The 21,631-nt window shown below is 41.0% G+C and overlaps 1 protein-coding gene across 1 annotated transcript in view; it reads left to right on the top strand.

Annotated features, from left to right (window-relative positions):
• B4GALNT2 (beta-1,4-N-acetyl-galactosaminyltransferase 2 (SID blood group)) overlaps positions 1-21,631 on the top strand; it is a 118,349-nt gene that overhangs the window by 78,320 nt on the left and 18,398 nt on the right. Inside the window, exons 7-8 of the mRNA XM_075836742.1 lie at positions 6,300-6,487; positions 13,414-13,554. Of these exons, the coding sequence (XP_075692857.1) occupies positions 6,300-6,487; positions 13,414-13,554 (329 nt within the window). The remainder of the gene's footprint in view (positions 1-6,299; positions 6,488-13,413; positions 13,555-21,631) is intronic.

Here is a 21,631-nt window from a genome sequence, read left to right on the forward strand (position 1 = left end):
TTCCCTTCTGTGCCCTACTCTGTGCCTAAACAGCAGTTTATGACCACATATGTGGTATTGTCATACACAGCAGAAGTTGCTTTACAAGTGTTGTGGTGCTCTTTTACATTTATTTGTTGAGAATATGAAACATTTTCAGCTAAAACTACGTCTTATTGAAGAAAAAGGATTTTTTTTATTTTCACTGCCCAATTCTAATAAAATCTATGAAACACCTGTGGGGTCAAAATGCTCACTACACCCCTAGATGAACTCCTCAAGGGGTGTAGTTTTGTGAATGGAATCACTTTTGGGGAGTTTCCACTGTACTGACACCTTAGGAGCTTTGCAAAAGTGACATGGTGTCAAGAAACCAATCCAGCAAAATCTGTGCTCCAAAAGCCAAATGGCACTCCTTCTCTTCTGATCCTTGCCGTGTGCCCAAACAGCAGTTTATGACCACAAATGGGGTATTGCCATACTCCAGAGAAGTTGCTTTACAAATGTTGGGGTTCTTTTATTCCTTTATTTGTTGAGAAAATGAAAAATTTGGAGCTAAAGCTACGTCTTATTGGAAAAAAAGGATTTTTTTTATCTTCACTGCCCAATTCTAATAAAATCTATGAAACCCCTGTGGGTTCAAAATGCTCACTACACCCCTAGATGAATTCTTCAAGGGGTGTAGTTTCCTAAATGGAGTCACTTTTTTGGTGTTTTCACTGTTTTGGTCCCTTAGGGGCTTTGCAAATGCGACGTGGTCTCCGCAAACCATTCCTGCTAAATTTGAGCTCCAAAAGCCAAATGGCGCTCTTTCCCTTCTAAGCTCCGCCGTGTGTCCAAAAAGCCGTTTATGACCACATGCGGGGTATTGTTTTACTCGGGAGAAATTGCTTTACAAAAGTAGTGGTGCATTTTCTCCTTTTAGTCCTTGTGGAAATTAGAAAAAATTAGCTAAACCTACATTTTCTTTGAAAGAATGTAGATTTTCATTTTAACGGCCTACTTCCAATAATTTCTGCAAAAAACCTGCGGTGTCAAAATGCTCACTATACCCCTAGATAATTTCCTCAAGGGGTATAGTTTCCAAAATGGTGTCACTTTTGGGGGATTTCCACTGTTTTGGTGCCGCAAGAGCCTTTCAGATCCGACATGGAGCCTAAAATATTTTCTAATAAAAAGGAGGCCCCAAAATCCTCTAAGTGCTCCTTTGCTTCTGAGGCCGGTGCTTCAGTCCATTACCGCACTAGGGCCACATGTGGGGTATTTCTAAAAACTGCAGAATCTGGGCAATAGATATTGAGTTGCGTTTCTCTGGTAAAACTTTCTGTGTTACAAAAAAAATAGATGAAAAATGAATTTCTGCAAAAAAAAAAAGAAATTTGAACATTTCACATTTAGTTTGCCTTAATTCCTGTGAAACATCTAAAGGGTTAAGAAACTTTCTAAATGCTGTTTTGAATACTTTGAGGGGTGAAGTTTTTAAAATGGGGTGACTTATCGAGGGTTTCTAATATATAAGGCCCTAAAATCCACTTCACATCTGAACTGGCCCCTGTAAAAATAGCCTTTTGAAATTTTCTTGAAAATGTGAGAAATTGCTGCTAAAGTTCTAAGCCTTGTGATGTCATAGAAAAATAAAAGGATGTTCAAAAAACAATGCCAATCTAAAGTAGACATATGGGTGATGTTAATTAGCAACAATTTTGTGTGGTATTACCATCTGTCTTACAAGCTGATACATATAAATTTAGAAAAATGCAAATTTTTGCAATTTTTCTCTACATTTTGGTGTTTTTCACAATTAAATACTTAATGTATGGAGCAAATTTTGCCAGTAACATAAAGTCCAATGTGTCACGAGAAAACAATCTCAGAATCGCTTGGATAGGTAAAAGCATTCCGGAGTTATTACCACATAAAGTGAAACATGTCAGATTTGAAAAAATCGGCTGTGTCCTGAAGGCCAAAACAGGCTGTGTCCTTAAGGGGTTAAGGTTCACCTTACCGCATAATGACATGCATGTACGTGATGGTGAACATATGCGCACAGAAGCTGTGCCCGTACGATTACTGTAGGTGCCCAACTGTCACTGATAGGTGGGCTCCCGCTGCAACAACTGAGATTGAAGAAACCCCAATCTCAGCCTTATAAACCCCTTATATGCAGCTGTGAATAGCAACCGCAGTATTTAAATGTGTTAACAAAGGGAGGAAGCTCCCTCTGTCACCTATTGGCTCCCTGCGAACACGATCGCCGACAGGTTGTCATGGCAGCTGCGTGCCTAACAAAGTCTGGACTTGATATAACGCCGTGGACCAACACTGTTCCTCAGTAGTCCAAAGTTCTGTTTTCAGATGAAAGTAAATTTTGCATTTCATTTGAAAATCAAGGTCCCAGAGTCTGGAGGAAGAGTGGAGAGGCACTCAAAAGTTGCTTGTGGTCCAGTGTGCAGTTTCCACAGTCAGTGATGGTTTGGGGAGCCATGTCATCTGCTGATGTTAGTCCACTGTGTTATATCAAGTCCAGAGTCGGAGCAGCTTTCTACCAGGAAATTTTAGAGCACTTCATGCTTCCCTCTGCTGATAAGCTTTTTATGGAGATACTGATTTCATTTTCTAGCAGGACTTGGCACCTGCCCACAATGCCAAGAGTACCGATACCTGGTTTAATAACCACAGTATCACTGTGCTTGATTGGCCAGCAAACTCGCCTGACCTAAACCCCATAGAGAATCTATGGGGTATTGTCAAGAGGAAGATGAGACACTAGACCCAACAATACAAGCAAGCCAAAGGCCTATCAAAGCTACCTGGGCTTCCATATAACCTCAGCAGTGCCACAGGCTGATCACCTCCATGCCACGCCGCATTGATGCAGTAATTCATGCAAAAGGAGCCGCGAACAAGTATTTGAGTGCATATACTGTACATACTTTTCAGTAGGCCAACATTTCGGTATTAAAAATCATTTTAGAGATTGGGTTTCTATAATATTCTAATTTTCAGAGACACCAAATTTTGGGTTTTCATTAACTGTTACCATAATCATCAACATTAAAAGAAAAAAATGCTGGAAATAGATCACTCAGTGTGTAATGAATCTATATATTATGACAGTTTCACTTTTTGAATTCAATTACTGAAATAAATTAACATTTTGATGATATTTAAATTCATTGAGGAGGACTAGTAGAACAATAGAGTGCTGGCAAATCTTTGTGAGGTATGGTGGAACCCCAGGAAAAAGGTTGGCTGGGATTATTAAATCCCATAAAAAAGTTATATGTATCTCCGCTATAAAGAATGACAAGGAGGAAATTGTGGTGGGATCAGAACAGGTGGGATTGACTTCTCTCTCTTATTCTAAGAATATCTATCTCTCAAGGGGGAAGTGGTCAAAAGAAGAGAATGCTGTGTTTTTGTTGAGATCAGGACAAACTTTCTTGACTGGGGTAAAAAAAGAATGGTTGAAATCACCAATCTCCTTGGAGGAATTGGAAAAGGCCTTGGCTGCATCTTCAGATGGAAAGGCCCCAGGTTTGGACTCCCTCCCATTTGTGATTTAAGAAAAATATCAGGACATCTTGTTTCCGGAACTAATAGTTATATATGTAGAAGGATTTGAGGTTGGTCTTTTACCTGAGTCTGAGGGAAGCGATGATAATACTTATTCCAAAAGAGGGAAAGGATCTTATAGAGACAGCTACAATTAGTGCAGGAGGGGGTTGCAGCGGCTGATTTCAATTATGCCGCCGCCCCCTCAGACAGGCAGCAGGCCGCCCTGTGTGGCATGGCCATGGTGGGGGCAGTGGGAGCGGCGGTCATGGCGGGGGCAGTCACGGTGGGCCCCACCATCTCAGTGAGCCCGGGGCCACTGCCCCACTGCCCCCCCCCTGCTAGCTAAGCTACTGCTTTAGGATGAACATCAAACAATACTTTCAACTTAATAGCTCTAAAAAAAAGTTGTGCAGGTCTAACTCTAACTGAAACCAGTCCATTTATGTACTGGGACATAATGATAGTCCTTTAGATAGAATTTGTAATTGTAAATGAAACAATATACAAGAGGAAATAGTTAACACTGTTTCGATGGCATCTTTCTCTTGTTGTACGGATTCTTCTGACTCTGTTGGCGTAGACCTCTTTAGAAACATTTACTTTTTTACCCTATGTCATTTGCGACCTGCTCTCCTGGTGGATTTTCTCTGTATAGAGGGGTTCCTAAAAAAGATCAGGATCTTGGCGTGTGCGTGTGTGTGTGTGTGTGTGTGTGTGTGTGTGTGTGTGTGTGTGTGTTTTCAATTCCTAATCATTTTCAAGGTCTCTGCTTGTGAATGGAAACATTTTTATTTTTCCCTTTCAGAGGCTAAAAATCTGCTCATCTGAAAACTGCAAGTAATTGAAATGCAATGTATATTGTATTTTATTATTTCTATTATATTAGAGAGGTATAAATATTTTCCCCTTTTCCACTAAACACAGAAGGCCCACCACCTTTGTAATAAAGCACATACCGAATGGAACTTTTGATCATCCTACCCTAAAACCAATATTTATTTATTTTTCTCTATTTCATCTACTACTCTTGTGGCAGCAGGTGATGCTCCTTTTATTTTCATTTTTTTTTTTTATGTACTTTATATTTAAATATCTTTACCTATTAACTTTAGAAATATCTTCAAAATTGACACTATATATATATATATATATATATATATATATATATATATATATGCACAATACATCCTCACACACTTTGAGGATATTGTTATAGTAGAGGCTATCTCCACCTTATTGCAATTTCAATCAACATACATAAGTTCTACTTATTAGTACACTGGAGAGAATCTTGCAACCACCCATAAAAGAGTCATCATGTGCCACAACAGACCAAGTAGTGCTAAGTTTGCCATTGTAATAACTCATTGTAATACTGTATCATGTCATCTTACCTTTTCTATGGACGTATTGAGTTACATTAACTCTGTATGCAACAAATGAATCCAAGTATTCTTTAGGCATATTCACTCACAGCAGATTTGTTGCAGACATTTCTGCAACTAAAAATCCATTCCATACATGTGAATAGGGCTGTTTCTGCAGTAGGTGCATGGATTTCTTCAAGCCCCATTCAGAAGAACAGGAAAGGCACAGACATTTCTGTAACAAATGTGACGTGTGTGAATATACTGTACCCTCAAAGTATTTATATGCATTTTCCCATATAAAGCAGAACTGAATTTGTCATTCACTTGTATTGAAAAATGTCAGCTATGCTATAGTTGTATCTCAAAAACAGCTTGTTAGGCAGAGGTCTTGTCAACCTCGGATTGTTCTGTGTTTCAAAGTCTGTTAACAGAATGGCTATTGGCATTGCCACTGTTTAATATCCAAGACCTATTGTCCAGAAATTGGAGAATGACATACAAACAATTAGTTTATGTCCTAAAGTGATTCTTTATCTTCGCTCGTCTGCCTGACCTTACATCAGGTGTGGAGAGACGCAGGTAGGACGCTAGGCGTTATATGGTTGCCTTGGTGTACACTGGTCCTATCTGTGACTCTCCTGAAAGATTAGGCAGGAGGGTAAGGGTATGATGACACGGCCTATTTTCTGCCAAGTAGAACGCCTCCACACATATGCCCATTGATTTCAATGGGAAAAACGGTGTTCTGTTCTGATGGGACGTTTTTTTGTACATGTCACTTCTTCAGCCATTTTTGGAGCCGTTTTTCATAGACTCTATAGAAAAACAGCTCCAAAAATGGCCGTAAAAACCCTGCCAAAATCGTGAGTGGCTTAAAAAACGTCTGAAAATCAGGAGCTGTTTTCCCTTGAAAATAGCTCCGTATTTTCAGGCGTTTTTTGTTAAGCGTGTGAACATACTCTAAGGGTAAAGTGACACTTAAAGAAATCTGTCCAAAAACAATCCACTCTTCGTAGAGGAGCAAATTCTGTACTACTTTACTGAAATATCAACCTGAAAACAAAATGCATGTTATGAGATTGCAGTTTGCTAAACGTGGACATTATATCCGATGCTGTTCGAAGTAGATCAAATTCCTGTAGAGCATGTTAGTGTCACTCTTTTGGCCTGATCATCAGTCTTTCTTGGTCTTGTTACAAGATCCTTATTTCATCAGCTAGTAAGTCAAGTTTGATATGTTGTTTTTTTTTTTTCATATGTTAATACCTTTAAGCAATAGAAAAGCATATCTATGTGTTCCTATTAATTGTACAAGATTTATTCTCGTCATATCAATGTATTCAATAGGTTCAACTGCAGTTTTTTATTATTTTTTAACTTTTCTTTCCCCAGACAGAAAACTGAGTTCACTAGTGACAATTACCACCAAAACATTTTACCGCTACAGCAAACTCAGAGTCTTAATTAAAAGCATTCGCAAGTTTTATCCAGATATTAACATCATCATTGCCGATGATAATGAAAACCCACAGAAGATTGAAGAGATAAATGTGGAGCAGTATTTCATGCCCTTTGCAAAGGTACCTATAGTAATGACTTTATCTGTGTTGTAGCATCATCGTAGGGGACTCCCCTCTTCAATCGCGTCACCGGAATACCGGTGACGCAATCAGAGACTGACGGAACCATCTGCAGTCGGCCCTGGGGACCTAGAAAGTAGTCCAGGGCTGTCTGTTCAGTATGCCTGCTGTTAGGGCGCACTATGTGTTGCCCTAACAGCAGTCTGTGTCATAGTGACACAGTATAATGTAAAGCATACAGGGGTATGCTAATAAATTAGAAGTAAAAAATATAGCTGGAATAATCTTTGTGACATTCAAAAAAAAAAAAAAAGGTAAAAAAAAGGTCATTATTTAGCATACAATATATTTTCTTACCCATACATTACATAAAAATTAAAAACCTACACATATTTGGTTTCTACACAACCATATTAACCTGAAACATTTATTCAACAGGTTCTTTAGTGTGAAAAAAATAAACAAACAATACAATGCAGAAAATCAATTTTCCTATATTCATGCTGCAAAAATAAATTCTATAGGTAACATAGAAAAATTTTTCTACTCCCAAACCGTGAAAAAAAAACAAAAACAGGGCCCCATATAGCCACGTCAATAAAAAATAAAAAAAACTTATGGCTGCTAAAAGGCAGAGACAAATACAAAAAAATGTAGATGGTCATCAAGGCCTTTTCAGGCCTGGTTATTAAAGGGTTAAAAGATACAAGGGTGGGGGGAATTAGGTTGAGAAAGAAAATTTGGAGGTTCAGTTGCAGAGCCTAAGGTTATATGAACGCAATTATTTCACCCACTCTAGACCAGAAAGGATTTTTTAAGGCACAGTCCAACAAATATATGAATATGCTCCCAAATGTTGAAGACCTCTCGACCATAGTTTTACGAATAGTTAAACATTTTATTTAAATAATCTGGTTTCTTGTACCATCTACTCATAAGTTTGTAGCTAGTTTTTGCAGATTAACACATCTAGAGGTACCACAATAGTGATTATAGATCTGCTTGGCTTCAAGAGGTGTACGTACTATTCCTAGTTCCCCTTCCCAAGCCTTGATGTAAGGCAAGATCTTATTCAGTGAATGTTAATTTAAATGTTTACACATTTTTGAGGTGACTTTGGAAATTGGGGATGTATGTGCAATTAATCGCTCTTAGCAAATGAGCGATCTCAGGCAAGACCCCTGTTTCAACAATTACGTTGTAGCTGAGAGTAAATCTAAAAGTTGGAGGAGCTTGCAGGAGTATAGAACGTAGTTACTCCAAAGTTGGGAATGCCCCGTCCATTAAGATATCTCCCTTGGCCTTCTCCTTCAAATGTGCCTGCAGGGTAGACAATTCCTTGGACCAAGTAAGACGCAACATTTTGTCATAGGTGAGGGTTGAAGCCTTGTGGCAGTCAATAATTCTAGTTAGGCCTCATGCACATTTCAGTGAAATGCTTAAGTGTGCGATCTGTTTTTTTAACGGATAGCATGCTGACCCATTCATGTCTATGGGCCCATGTACACTTCTGTTCTTTAAACGGAACCGTGTGGCCGTTACGTCAAAAATAGAACAGGTCCTATTCCTGTCCATTTTTGAAAGAACATTCTCGGCCATTCCATTCATTCGGTTTGTTGAAACAACGGACTACACACGGAAGCCATCCCTGTGCGCTCTGTGTTTCATGGATCCGTCATTAGCGGCTGTACGATGGGCAACGGACCTGTGCATGAGGTCTTAGTTCTACCGCGTAATAATAACAGTTTCTTTCAAAGGCCAAGAGCAAGTACATAAAATGGTAATGCCCAAAAAGAGGGAACAATTTTACCAATGGCTATAGATTTATAAGTTGCTGCACTAACATTGTGTGTGTGTGTGTGTGTGTGTGTGTGTGTGTGTAACACTATTAGTGAAGCAAGTTATAAATGTAAAGCTTTTGTTAATATTGTTCCCACTTCTCAGGCCTTTTTGCTTTGTGTACTTGCTCTTGTGCCTAGAAATAAACTAATAAGATGTATTTGAATGGGACTTGGAATGGGATTGAAAGGATGCAAAGTCACTTCAACTGAATAGAGCGGTACTACAGTGCTCTCTTGTGACATATCTCTATATTACATGTAAAGCTAAAATTTAAAAAAAGAATATTGAAAGGGCTCTGTTTTTATGTTTTGTGGTAAAACTGTAGATTGAAAAAATACTGTATAGTTGAAGCTATGACATCCACGTCTAAATGAAGTACTTACAGATGTTTTTTTTTATGATATACTTGTCTTTACTTTGACCTTCGTTTTAACATTATGGTTACCACCTTTGAACTATTTATTGGTGCACAATAGCACCTGTTCTCATACTAGAGTAAGAGCACCTTTTATGTAATATCCTGTGGCCTCTCGAATATAAGGGTCATATTTGTATGATGACCAGTAGGGTCCATTTATTGTATTTGCCTGTTACTCATATCTACCATAAGTATTATACTTTAATAAACCATGGTGCCTATACTACTTTGAATGTTGTTTAAAGGGGGTCTGTCACCAGAATGTCCGTATTAAACTAGTAACAGGGTATTGTAGAGGACACTAACCTGTTCCTAGTGTTTTATTTTAATTTTCCGCTTACTGTCTCCTGTGTAAAGAAATACGTTTTTTTTTAGTTTATGCTAATGGGATTTAGGTGCAGTGAAGGCATTACCATTGCACCTAAATGCTCTTACTTCGCTGCCCAGTTCAACCCCCTTCCTTCTTACATTGATTGACAGGGGCCAGGCAGCATAATCGGCGTGTTCATGCCTCGCCCCGTAGTGTCTGTAACGCGCGCGCGTTCCGGCTCTTCAATCGGCGCATGCGCAGTACGATCTTCCTGCTTGACGTTCTAATCGGCAGTACTGCGAATGCGCAGTGTCCCTGCTCTTTATTTGGTGCATGCGCGGTACTGCCGATTAGAACGTCAAGCAGAAAGATCGTACTGCACATGCGCTGAGTGAAGAGCAGGGACGCGCATGCGTTACAGACAGTACAGGGCCAGGCATAAAGGCGGTGATTACGCTGCCTGGCCCCTGTCAATCATAGTTAGAATTGAGGGAGGGGGTTGAACTGGGGAGCGAAGTAAGAGCATTTAGGTGCAATGGTAACGCCCTCACTGCACCTAAATGTCCATTAGCATAAACGTAATAAATCATATTTCTCTACAAAGGAGGCAGTAAGCCGAAAATGAAAATAACCTTTAGAAACAGGTTAGTGTCCTCTACAATACCCATGGTACTAGTTTAATACGGGCGTTCTGGTGACAGGCCCCCTTTAAATGTGGTGCTATTCATTATAGGTTGCACTACACATTATGCCATTTATCGTATAGTACTACAATATCTTAATATGGTTATTTACTTAGCAATCTATCGTTATTTTGCTATTTTCTCTTCTAACCTCACTTACAGGGTCTATTACTTTATCCCTTAGCGGTTGTAAGCATGAGGAGTCATTCACTATTATGATGCTCTAATGCGCTAATCCACATACACCCGCTACTCGTAACATTTTCTAGATGCGTCGTTATTGATGCAGAGAATCCCCCCCCCCCTACTATTGGCCTGACTCGTAGCCAATAGGTGTGTACGCCCTCTTCAGCATACAGGGCTTTCCCTGTGCCGTTGACTGAACTTATAACTAATGAGCATGTGGGAGCTCTGTCATGTGATGGACGCAGTTACTGTGTTTGCGTCATTTATAATACAGCATTTAGGCATCTTTCCCTCGCTGCTGGGGATGTCAACTAGAGCAAACACCATATTCATTAGCTCGTGGGTGCGGTAAATGGCTCTATCATAACCCCGCTATTATGTTCTTCTTTGCACTATTTGATATGTACCATTTGATTGTTTTAGCTAATCTTATCTGCCAACTTTTTGTACACTCAATTTATCAGTTTGAAACTAGTTCCCTTTTAGGTTCCCTGATAAACTGTTAGTTTTCGGTGAAACGCGTTGGGAGAATAATGTAGAAATATTTTTAAAGGTGCAGCAGGGATAGGTTTCTGTACTTGGTAGGGACAGAGTGAGTCCCTTGATCTTATACTTTTGTTCTCTTGGTCATTCCCTGTTGCATCAACAATTGATTGTTTTGGTCGATTATGGCGGATTTGGACCTGTACAGTATGTGACTATTTAGATTTTAAATGATCCATTAAAGGTTACATTTTAAAAGCTTGTACGGTCCAGTGATATGCTTTAGATAATACGTACTCAGACATTCATTGGCTACCAGTATAGCATCAGTAGTTCAGTGATATTTACACTGAAATAATACAAAAATAAAAGATTGTTCGAGGCAATGCTTTTATGTTTTGTGGGACTGCTGTGGGTTAAAAAAAAAAATGCTGTATTGAAATAATGACCGACCGCCTGCCAGATTGTTCACACAATTGCCCCCAAAAAATAAAAAAAGGAAAGCACACTATAGAGATAAAATCTTCTGATGTTTTATTCATCTTTAGGCCTCATTTACACGAACGTGATATACGTCCGTGCGACTGGCATGCTTTTCACGCTGGTCGCACGGACCTATACAAGTCTATGGGGGCATGCAGAAAGTCCGTGAGTTTTGCTCAGCGTGAGTGCGCTGAAAAAAACTCACGACATGTTCTAAAAATCTGCATTTTTCGCGCATCACGCACCCATTGAAGTCAATGGGTGCGTGAAAACCACGAAGGTCGCACGGAAGCACTTCCGTGCGAACTGCGTGGTTCGCGCAAGAGCTGTCAAACTGAATGTAAACAGAAAAGCACCACGTGCTTTTCTGTTTACAAACATCCGAACGGAGTGTCTTAGAGATGAGCGAACCGAACTTCACCGGGTTCGGCCGAACTCGTTTTGACCGAACCCGGCAGGAGACAGTCACTGTCCAGGGTGCTGAAAGAGTTAAACTGTTTCAGCACCCTAGACAGTGACTTCCGATCCCAATATACGTGAACGTGTAAAAAAAAAAAAAGTTCTGACTTACCGATAACCCGGCTTCTTCCTCCAGTCTGACCTCCTGGGATGACAATTCAGTCCAAGTGACAGCTGCAGCCAATCACAAGCCAAGTACAGGCTGCAGCGGTCACATGGACTGCCACGTCATCCAGGGAGGTGGGGCCAGATGTCAAGAGAGGCGCGTCACCAAGGACGAGTCACCAAGGACGCGTCACCAAGGCAACGGCCGGGAAGTTCTCGGTAAGTACGAACCTCTTTTTTTTTAAACAGGTTACTCGATATGGTGATTGGAATTCACTGTCGAGGGTGCTGAAAGAGTTACTGCCGATCAGTTAACTCTTTCAGCACCCTGGCCAGTGACTGACGTCGACTAGCCTCATCTCTATGATGGCGGCTGCGCGAAAATCACGCAGCCGCGCATCATACACTGATGACACACGGAGCTGTCAAGTGCCTTTTGCGCACGCAAAACGCTGCGTTTTTTTGCGTGCGCAAAACGCACACGCTCGTGTAAATGAGGCCTAAAATTGCATTTCTATGAGAATTAAACATTGTACACTCCCAAGAGAGCGACTCGAATTCTGGTATCTTGTTTTTCACCAAAAATGTAATATACCGATTTTTTTTATTTTTTTATTTTTTTTTTTAATGTAGAATTTACAGAGAAAGGTAAACAAAACAAAAAAAACGTTCAGTTAGTACCAGTTATGTGAGTGAAATTAACTTCCCTTGAGGGAAAATGGCATGACTAGTACAAGCTGACAGGACTCTGACTTCCCTCTATGCATGTAAATGCTGCAGCAGCCTATGCGAGTATTGTTCCAATTACATGCCACGTAAAAGTGCTTCATAGTCATTTGATCTCAATTTAATACAACACCTTTGAGATGGAGTAGTACAAGAGATTTGCAGCATGAATGTGAAGCCAAGATCACTTCAGCAACCATGCACTGATATTATGTAAACATGTAAAAAAATCTGAGCGGATATTGTGAATTTCTGAAGCTGTAAATTTCCGCCACAACTGGGCGTTGCCTAAATGTGTGTGTGTGTGTGTGTGTGTGTGCGTGCGTGCGTGCGTGCGTGTGTCTATATGTGGTGTATATGTCTACTTTATACATACATAGACAACCCGACACTAGCCACCTTGAAATATCAACTACACCCCTAACCACCACCCACTGTACACCAGGAAAAAAAATCTTTCTCTTCCCACCATTGCCTTAAAATTGGCCACGGTAGGAGGGATGCACAAAAAAAAGTGCCATTGCTCACCTCAGGAATCCCCGTCGTTCCAGCGCTGCCGCTTTTGTTACTCCCCGCCGCTGTGTATTGACATAGCTGCAGCAATGACATGCTTGTATACCCACATGTTCGCTGCAGCCAATCACTGTTCTCAGTGGGTATACGGCACAGGATCGCAAAGGCCAGTGCTTGGCTGCAGCAATCACATGGGTATACGGGCACATTACCGCTGCAGCTATGTCAATAAACAGCGGTTGGGAGGAATGGAGTGGTGGGGCTAAAACCACGGGGATCTGTGAGATAAGTAATGGCTATTTATTTATTTTTGCATCCCATTGGAGAACAGAAACTACAGCTGATTTCTCACACTCATCCACTAGACCACGGGGATCAGACCATCGAGCATTAAACTCCATTTACCACTGACCATTATACACTGGGCACTGCATCTAATATTGATTACCAAGGTTGTGAAGCTTCCTTTACCACTGCCTATCAAGTATTGCAGAGTGGAACTACCCATAATTGACCTTGCTTTGTCCTTGGAAGATTTCTGATGGAACTGATGTTGGGTTACATTACATAGATGATGTTACATTACATGATGATGTTACTTACCAAGCTATGCAGAACTACAGTATCTACCTATACATATGACTATAGGTATATTAAAGCCAAGATGTTTCACGCTTGTGTTGTACTAATAATAAGCAAATCTTTTTCTATTTTAAAGGGCTGGTTTGCTGGAAGGAACCTGGCAGTTTCTCAAGTCACTACAAAATATTTTCTGTGGGTAGATGACGACTGTGAATTTACTGAAAGCACCAAAATTGAAAAGTTTGTACAGATCCTTGAAGAGACAGACTTGGATGTGGTAAATATTTATTTGGTTTGGCACAATTTTTAAACAAGCACCATTGTAACAATAAGAAGAAAAAAAAAGCTTAGACTCATACTTAATTTTAGTATTTTTAGAGTTTTTATACGTATGTAAAAATGTGCATCAATGGATCTGGTCTATATTGACCAAATGTAGAAGTAATTATTACTAGTATTGTAATTTTTATTACATGTAAATTCTTTTTTTCATTCCTGGCTACAAAATGTATAGTACTGTTTATATCTTTAGGCTCCTTAATGAAAATGTTCAAGACTTTGATATATTATCTTTTTTCTGTCCTGTTCTTAAGAGAATTGGCTTATGCAGTATAATGTGTCTACTATATCTAAGATGCTTCATGTGCCAGAATACACTCCTGCTCTGTAAGACTTGTAAGACCATGTATTATATGGTTGCTCATACATTATGTATTACTATATTTCCCCTGCAGCAACTTCTGCTATCATTCAGCAATCCGCAGATTGGCAGGGACACTTCATTCTAAAAAGGGGTTGTCTAGTTGAGACAACCCCTTTATATATTGTAATGGTGAGAGTCCAGTTAGTGGGCAAATAGACCGGAAGAGATTATAGAATTCAAGAAAGAGATTACAGTAGCATGAATTAGGGGTTTGGCGGTTCCTTGAGAGAGAAAGGGGAGTGTTTCGTAAATGTTACATACAGTAGCAGCAAGACATGCAACAGGGTCCGGGGTAACACCAAAGCAGCAAGTACACTATATGGACAAAAGTATTGGAACACCTACAGATTATACCTACAGGATATTTTATGACATCCTACTCCACATCAATAGGCATCAATATGGAGTTGCTCCCCCCTTTGGAGTTTGTCTGTGGGAATTTCTGCCAATTCATCCCGAAAAACATTTGTGTGTGAGGTCAGACGTTGGATGAGAGGACATTACTTGCAATCCCTGTTCTAGTTCATCCCAAAAAAATTCGATTGGGTTGAGGTGAGGGCTTTGTGCGGGCCTGTCAAATTCCACACCAAACTTGCCCAACTATGTCATTATGGACTTTGCTTTTTGCACTGGAGCACAGTCATGCTGGAACCGAAATGGGCCTTCCCCAAACGGTTCCCACAAGTTAAAAGCATTCAATTATCCAAAATGTCTTAGTATGCTGAAGCATTAGGCCCAGTTCGCACTGAGTTATTTGACGCTGATTTTAAAAACCACATCGGAATCCGCGGCAGAAAACGGCAGAAACTGCCTCCCATTGATTTCAATGGGAGGTGGAGGTGTTTTTTCTGCTTTTTTTATTTTTATTTTTTTAATAAATTAAATTTTAAAAAACACGCTAAAAATTGCTTCACACAAGCAGTGCTTTTTTTCCTGCCTCCCACTGATTTCAATGGAGGTTGAGAGATTGAAACCGCTCAGCGCTTTCCATGTTAAAATCAGCGGCAAAAAGCTCTGTGTGAACTGGCCCTTAAGATTTCTCTTCACTGAAGCTAAGGGGCTAGGCCAACCTCTGGAAAAAAAACAATAGCATTATCCCTCTGTCAGACAGGTAACGTTCCCCTGGCATTCGCTAAACTCAGACTCGTCCATAAGACTAACAGAAGGGTGATGTGTCACTCCACAGGACACGTTTCCACTGCTAAAGAGTGGCAGTGTTCTTTATACCACTCGATTCGACGCTGGGCATTGTGCTTGGTGATGTAAGGCCTGCATGCAGCTGTCCAGCCATGGTTTCCATGCCAATAAACTACCGACGCACAGTTAATGCCAGAGGAGGTTTGGAACTCTGCAGATTTGAGTAAGCAGAGTGTTTTATGCACTATGCGCCCAAAGCACTTGGCGACCTCTAAGTGTGGTAAGGGTCAATGCAGGTATGTCGCGGCAAAGATGTTATGAAGCAGATTTGTTGCAAAACTTTACTAAGCTTGCGTCCATGACCTGATCGGTCACAGGAGTTAAAAACAAATACAGTTTGTCTTAATATGAGCGGCACAAAGTATAGACATGGCTCAGGAACCTGGAGGATGATGGCTGGCTGGTTTTATTTCTGTCGTGGAGAGGGTCAGGGTCGCTCCTCTCTGATGCAGAGGTTGGTCCTGCAATGTAAGGCCTAATAGGCTGCAACTGAATTGCTGGCTGTCCACGTATGAAGATTCCTGCCCATACCCACCACTGCTCACCCGAATTTCGCACACAATCTCGGGGGGCTTCGCCTATCACTCGAAACTCATACCAGGACCAAAGACACAGGCCCAATGAAGTTCTGTCATTCTCCAGCAGCTTCACTCACTTCTCAGACTCATCTCTGCAGCAGCTCTCCACAAAAACTCTGTCTTGTCACTAGAACAGCCCAGGTTCTCTCACAATCTTCCACCCGACCACTGAACAATGGTTGGTGAGAACAGCACTGTTTTAAAGTAGTGCCACCACCAGCTATGCTGCACGTTATCACCCTGTTATGGTGTGGCAAATGCAGCCAAAAGAGCGTCCTAAACATTCGTCCTAGCGACAACAATATAGGTACTAAGCAAACCAACAATCACATTTCTATTCGTAGTTACATAGTTGATAAGGTTGAAAAAACATATAGGTTCATCAAGTCCAATCTATAATCCTAAAGTGTTAATCCAGAGGAAGGCAAAACCCCCATGTGGTTGATGCCAATTGTCTCATTAAGGGATACATTTCTCCCTGGCTCTAAATATGGCAATCAGAATAAATCCCTGGATCCACGTCCCATCCACAGAACCTAGTATTCAAAACCTGTAATATTATATTCTTCAAGAAAAGCATCAAGGCCCTTCTTAAACTTGTTCAAAGAATCAACCACCACAACATCCTGTGGCAAAGGGTACCATAGTCTCACTACTCTCACAATAAAGAATCCCCTTCTGTGTTGATGGTAAAACTATTTTTCCTCTAGACGTAGAGGATGCCCCCTTGTCCTTGTTACAGGCCTAGGTGTAAAAAGATCATTAGAAAGATCTCGGTATTGTCCAATTATATATTTGTACATTGTAATTAGATCGCCCCTAAGCCGTCTTTTTTTCTAAACTGAATAGCCCCAAGTTTGATAACCTTTCTTGGTACTGCAATCCACCCATTCCGTTAATTACCTTGGTTGTCCTTCTTTGCACCCATTCTAGTTCAGTGATGTCCTTCTTATACACAGGTTGATTACTTTACAAAGCTTAGTATCCTCTGCAAATACTGAAATTATGCTCTGTAAACCCTCTACAAGGTCATTAATGAACATATTAAAAAGAAGAGAGCCCAATACTGACCCTTGTGGAACCCCACTGGTAACTGTGACCCACTCTGAGGATGTACCATTAACCCCTTCCCGACATTTGTCGCAAGTATACGACATGGAAAGCCAGTAAAAACGCCCCGATGTACGCACATAATACACGCCCAGTTGTACTTTTACTTTTCAACACGCCCAGTTGTACTTTTGCAAGCCTCATTTGCATAAATACAAAAATGGTCATAACTTGGCCAAAAATGCTCGTTTTTAAAAAAGAAAAACGTTACTGTAATCTACATTGCAGCGCCTATCTGCTGCAATAGCAGATAGGGGTTGCAAAATCTGGTGACAGAGCCTCTTTAACAGGTTCCCGACCGCTGGCCGTAAATATACGGCCAGCGGTCAGGGTCTCTAAAGTCCGCCGTATAGACTATTTACGGCGGCACTTCAGAGACTGTGCACGCGCGATCGCGTGCACACAGCTCTGTGCCCTGGCTGTTGCTAACAGCCATGGGCACTGGGCAGAATGTCAGGGGTCAATCTTTTGGCCCCTGAACATGTGATCGCTGTGACAACCAATCACAGCGATCACATGCATTTCTGCATAGAAAACAGTGTGCACACGATCGCGTGCACACAGCCCTGTGCCCACGCTGTTACCAACAGCTCTGGGCACTGGGCAGAGTATCAGGGACCAATCTGATGGTCCCTGAACATGTGGTCGCTGTGAAAACCTATCACAGCGACCACATTTGTTTTATTTTGACTTTTCTGGCAGTAAATCTCCTGCCTCTTTTCTTCTCCTCAAACATTGTTTCAGTTTGAGGAGAAGAAGAGACTCGGGAGAATTGCTGCCAGAAGATTACAGTTACAGTTACACAAAATATACAGTTACACTCTAAAACATTCTCTGTATAGATAGATTTCTATCTATCTATACAATCTATCTATCCATCTATCTTTTTTTCTATATATCTACCTTTCTATCTTTTATTCTATTAGAATAGGCAGGTAGGGAGTATATAATTATATATATATCCACATATATATAATATATATAGCAATAGCGGTTTATTTTTTTGTTAGCGGTAGTGTAGATATATATAGCAGTTAGTTTGTGTGTTTTATATAAAAAAAAAAAAAAACAAACAATTTGTTTAGTTAGTGTTAGTGTTAGTTACGTTATGGCGAGGAAGTTGTTTAGCGCCGAGGAGGCATACGCCATGCTGTGGTCTGAGTCGGAGACCGCATCAGAGATGGCGTCCGAGATGGAATCTGTTTTAGGTAGTGACGATGACAGCGTCACTTCAGGTTCATCTTCAGGGGACATTGTCCCTGATGCAGTTGAAACTGCAGAACTTGAAAGCGCAGGGCCAAGTAGCGCTGTAGCACGGGACAGCCTGGTCCCTTCAGTCCAGGCTCTTGTATGGGCACCTGCCCCATCTTTTGGGCCTAGAATCCACGGATTTACTGCCAATCCTGGCATAACCGTGGACAATACAAATTTTGTCCAAATGGATTACTTCCATTTATTTATAACGGACGACATCCTAAATCAGATTGTCCACGAAACAAATTTATATGCCACTCAATATATAAGGCAGAAACCTTCATCCACCCATGCCAGAGATTGGACGCCCACCAATTTGCTGGAATTAAAAAAAATTTTGGGGCTCACCCTAAATATGGGTATTGTCAAAAAGCCCTCCATTAGGTCTTACTGGTCAACAAGACCCGCCCAAGCCACCCCAGTATATTCTGCAGTAATGCCCAGGTCTCGTTATGAGACAATAATGAGGTTCCTCCACTTCAATGACAACGCACAGGCCCCCCCAAGTACCGATGCAAACCGGGATCGGTTGTTCAAAATAAGACCGCTAATAAATTCCCTGAATAATTTATTTCTGCAACTCTACACCCCTGAGCAGAATGTAAGTGTGGACGAATCCCTCCTCAACTTTCATGGCAGACTTAGCTTTCGCCAATATCTACCTTCAAAAAGGGCAAGATATGGCGTTAAGCTCTACAAATTGTGTGAAAGCGGGTCAGGATATACCACCGCCTTCAGAATTTATGAAGGGCGGGACCGCACAATAAATGTTCCTGGATGCCCCCCTGATCTTTCCACCAGCAGTAAGATCGTGTGGGAGATCATGCAGCCTCTGCTTCACAAGGGGTACCACCTGTACTGTGATAATTTTTATTCCAGTGTGCCCCTGTTTAGGCATTTGCATGCTGCAAGGACTGGGGCATGTGGTACCATGCGCAAAAACAGAATTGGTTTTCCACAGCAATTAGTGGGGAAGCGCATGGTAAAGGGGGACTCCTGTGCATATGCATCTGAAGAATTGCTGGCGGTCAAGTTCAGGGATCGCAAAGATGTGTATGTGCTAAGCACGATTCATACCGCAGGAACAGTGGCATTGAGGGAAAGGGGGGCAACATCGGACAAGCACAAACCAGTGAGCGTGTCCGAATATAACAAGTACATGGGGGGGGTGGATTTAAGCGACCAGCTTTTACAGCCCTATTTAGTGAAGCGAAAAACAAAAACCTGGTACAAAAAAGTGGCCATTTATCTGTTACAGGTGGCCATCCACAACTCATTTGTGCTCTACAAAAAAAAACAGAGGCAGAGACACATACCTGGATTTCCAGGAAAAAATTATTGAAGGCCTCATTTTTGATGTTCAGGACACCCGAGAATGCCCCCAGTCTGAGGATGTCACGCGACTGACTGAAAGACACTTCATCAGTCGGATTCCCCCAACACCAACCAGAAGCAACCCTCAGAAAAAGTGCCGCGTCTGCAGAAAAGACGGGCACCGCAAAGATTCCCAATATTTCTGTCCCTCATGTCCCTCACAACCAGGCCTGTGCATTGAGCCATGTTTTAAAAAATACCACACTGTTCTGAATTATTAGATTTTAGTTAATTCGTTTAAAATATATTTGCCCTACATTACGTTTTTATTTTTCCCCTGATTTTACTCCAAGGGTGAGGGAGGGAATGGGTGGGGGGTGGATGTCATGTTTGCATATTCTCTAAAGTTCATCTGCTGGAGAGCTCCATTTGCATAAACCTGCAATTTCTTATTTTAGAAAACCCCAAATAATAAATTCCCATTATACCCCTAGATGAATATTTTGGGATTTCTGCTTCAAGAGCAGATATTTTGGAAGTGTTATAGAAACTCTGTTGAGTTTTGTAAAACCAGCTTTGAAAAAAAGCGATTTGTGAAATAAGCTTCTTCTATCGTCCGCCCTCCTACTTCTCTATGTGATAAATAAGACACACATATTTGGTATCCCCGTGCACGGGAGAAGTGGCAGAATGTGAAAGGAGATGAATTTTGGCCGTGGTCTATGCCATGTGTGAAAAATGCTGGTATAAACTGACGCATTTGCTAAAAAATTGCTAATTTTATTTTGATCCATCTTATTCAAGAAACTTTCAGAAGAAAACTGGACTGTCTAAAAATATGATAAACCCCTTGAAGAAAACCTTGTGGGGTCTACTTGCGTGAATGAAGTAATTTATGGGGTGATTCTAATCTTTCAGCAGCATTAGGCCCCCCAGAAAACAATATGCGGCTATAAAATCAAGTGCAGAATTCCTGGACCGAAAAGGCCAAAAAGCCTCCTTTTATGCCAAGCCCTGGCACATGCCCGTGAATAAAGCACACATATTTGGTATCCCCATGCACAGGAGAAGTGGAAGAATGTGAAATGCGATGAATTTTGTCCGTGGTCCATTTTGTGTGTGAAAAAGCTAGCATAAACTGACGCATTTGTTAAAAAAAAAGGTAATTTTATTTTGTTCCATCTTATTCAAGAAACTTTCAGAAGAAAACTGGACTTGCTAAAAATATGATAAACCCCTTGAAGGAAACCTTGTGGGGTCTTCTTGTGTGAATGAAGTCATTTATGGGGTGATTCTAATGTTTCAGCAGCATTACGCCCCCCAGAAAACAGTATGCGGCTATAAAATCAAATTCAAAATTCCTGGACCGAAAAGCCTCCTTTTATGCCAAGCCCTGGCACATGCCCGCACAGCGAATAAGGCACACATATTTGGTATCCCCATGCACGGCAGAAGTGGAAGAATGTGAAAGGAGATGAATTTTGTCCGTGGTCTATACCGTGTGTGAAAAATACTACCCTAAACTGACGCATTTGCTAAAAAATAGCTGATTTTTTTTTTGTTCCATCTTATTCAAGAAACTTTCAGAAGAAAACTGGACTGTCTAAAAATATGATAAACCCCTTGAAGAAAACCTTGTGGGGTCTACTTGCGTGAATGAAGTAATTTATGGGGTGATTCTAATCTTTCAGCAGCATTAGGCCCCCCAGAAAACAGTATGCGGCTATAAAATCAAGTGCAGAATTCCTGGACCGAAAAGGCCAAAAAGCCTCCTTTTATGCCAAGCCCTGGCACATGCCCGTGAATAAAGCACACATATTTGGTATCCCCATGCACAGGAGAAGTGGAAGAATGTGAAATGCGATGAATTTTGTCCGTGGTCCATTTTGTGTGTGAAAAAGCTAGCATAAACTGACGCATTTGTTAAAAAAAAAGGTAATTTTATTTTGTTCCATCTTATTCAAGAAACTTTCAGAAGAAAACTGGACTGTCTAAAAATATGATAAACCCCTTGAAGGAAACCTTGTGGGGTCTACTTGTGTGAATGAAGTCATTTATGGGGTGATTCTAATGTTTCAGCAGCATTACGCCCACCAGAAAACAGTATGCGGCTATAAAATCAAATGCAAAATTCCTGGACCGAAAAGCCTCCTTTTATGCCAAGCCCTGGCACATGCCCGCACAGTGAATAAGGCACA

This window comes from Rhinoderma darwinii, chromosome 9 (genome assembly GCF_050947455.1).
Source record: "Rhinoderma darwinii isolate aRhiDar2 chromosome 9, aRhiDar2.hap1, whole genome shotgun sequence".
In the NCBI taxonomy this organism is placed as follows: domain Eukaryota; kingdom Metazoa; phylum Chordata; class Amphibia; order Anura; family Rhinodermatidae; genus Rhinoderma; species Rhinoderma darwinii.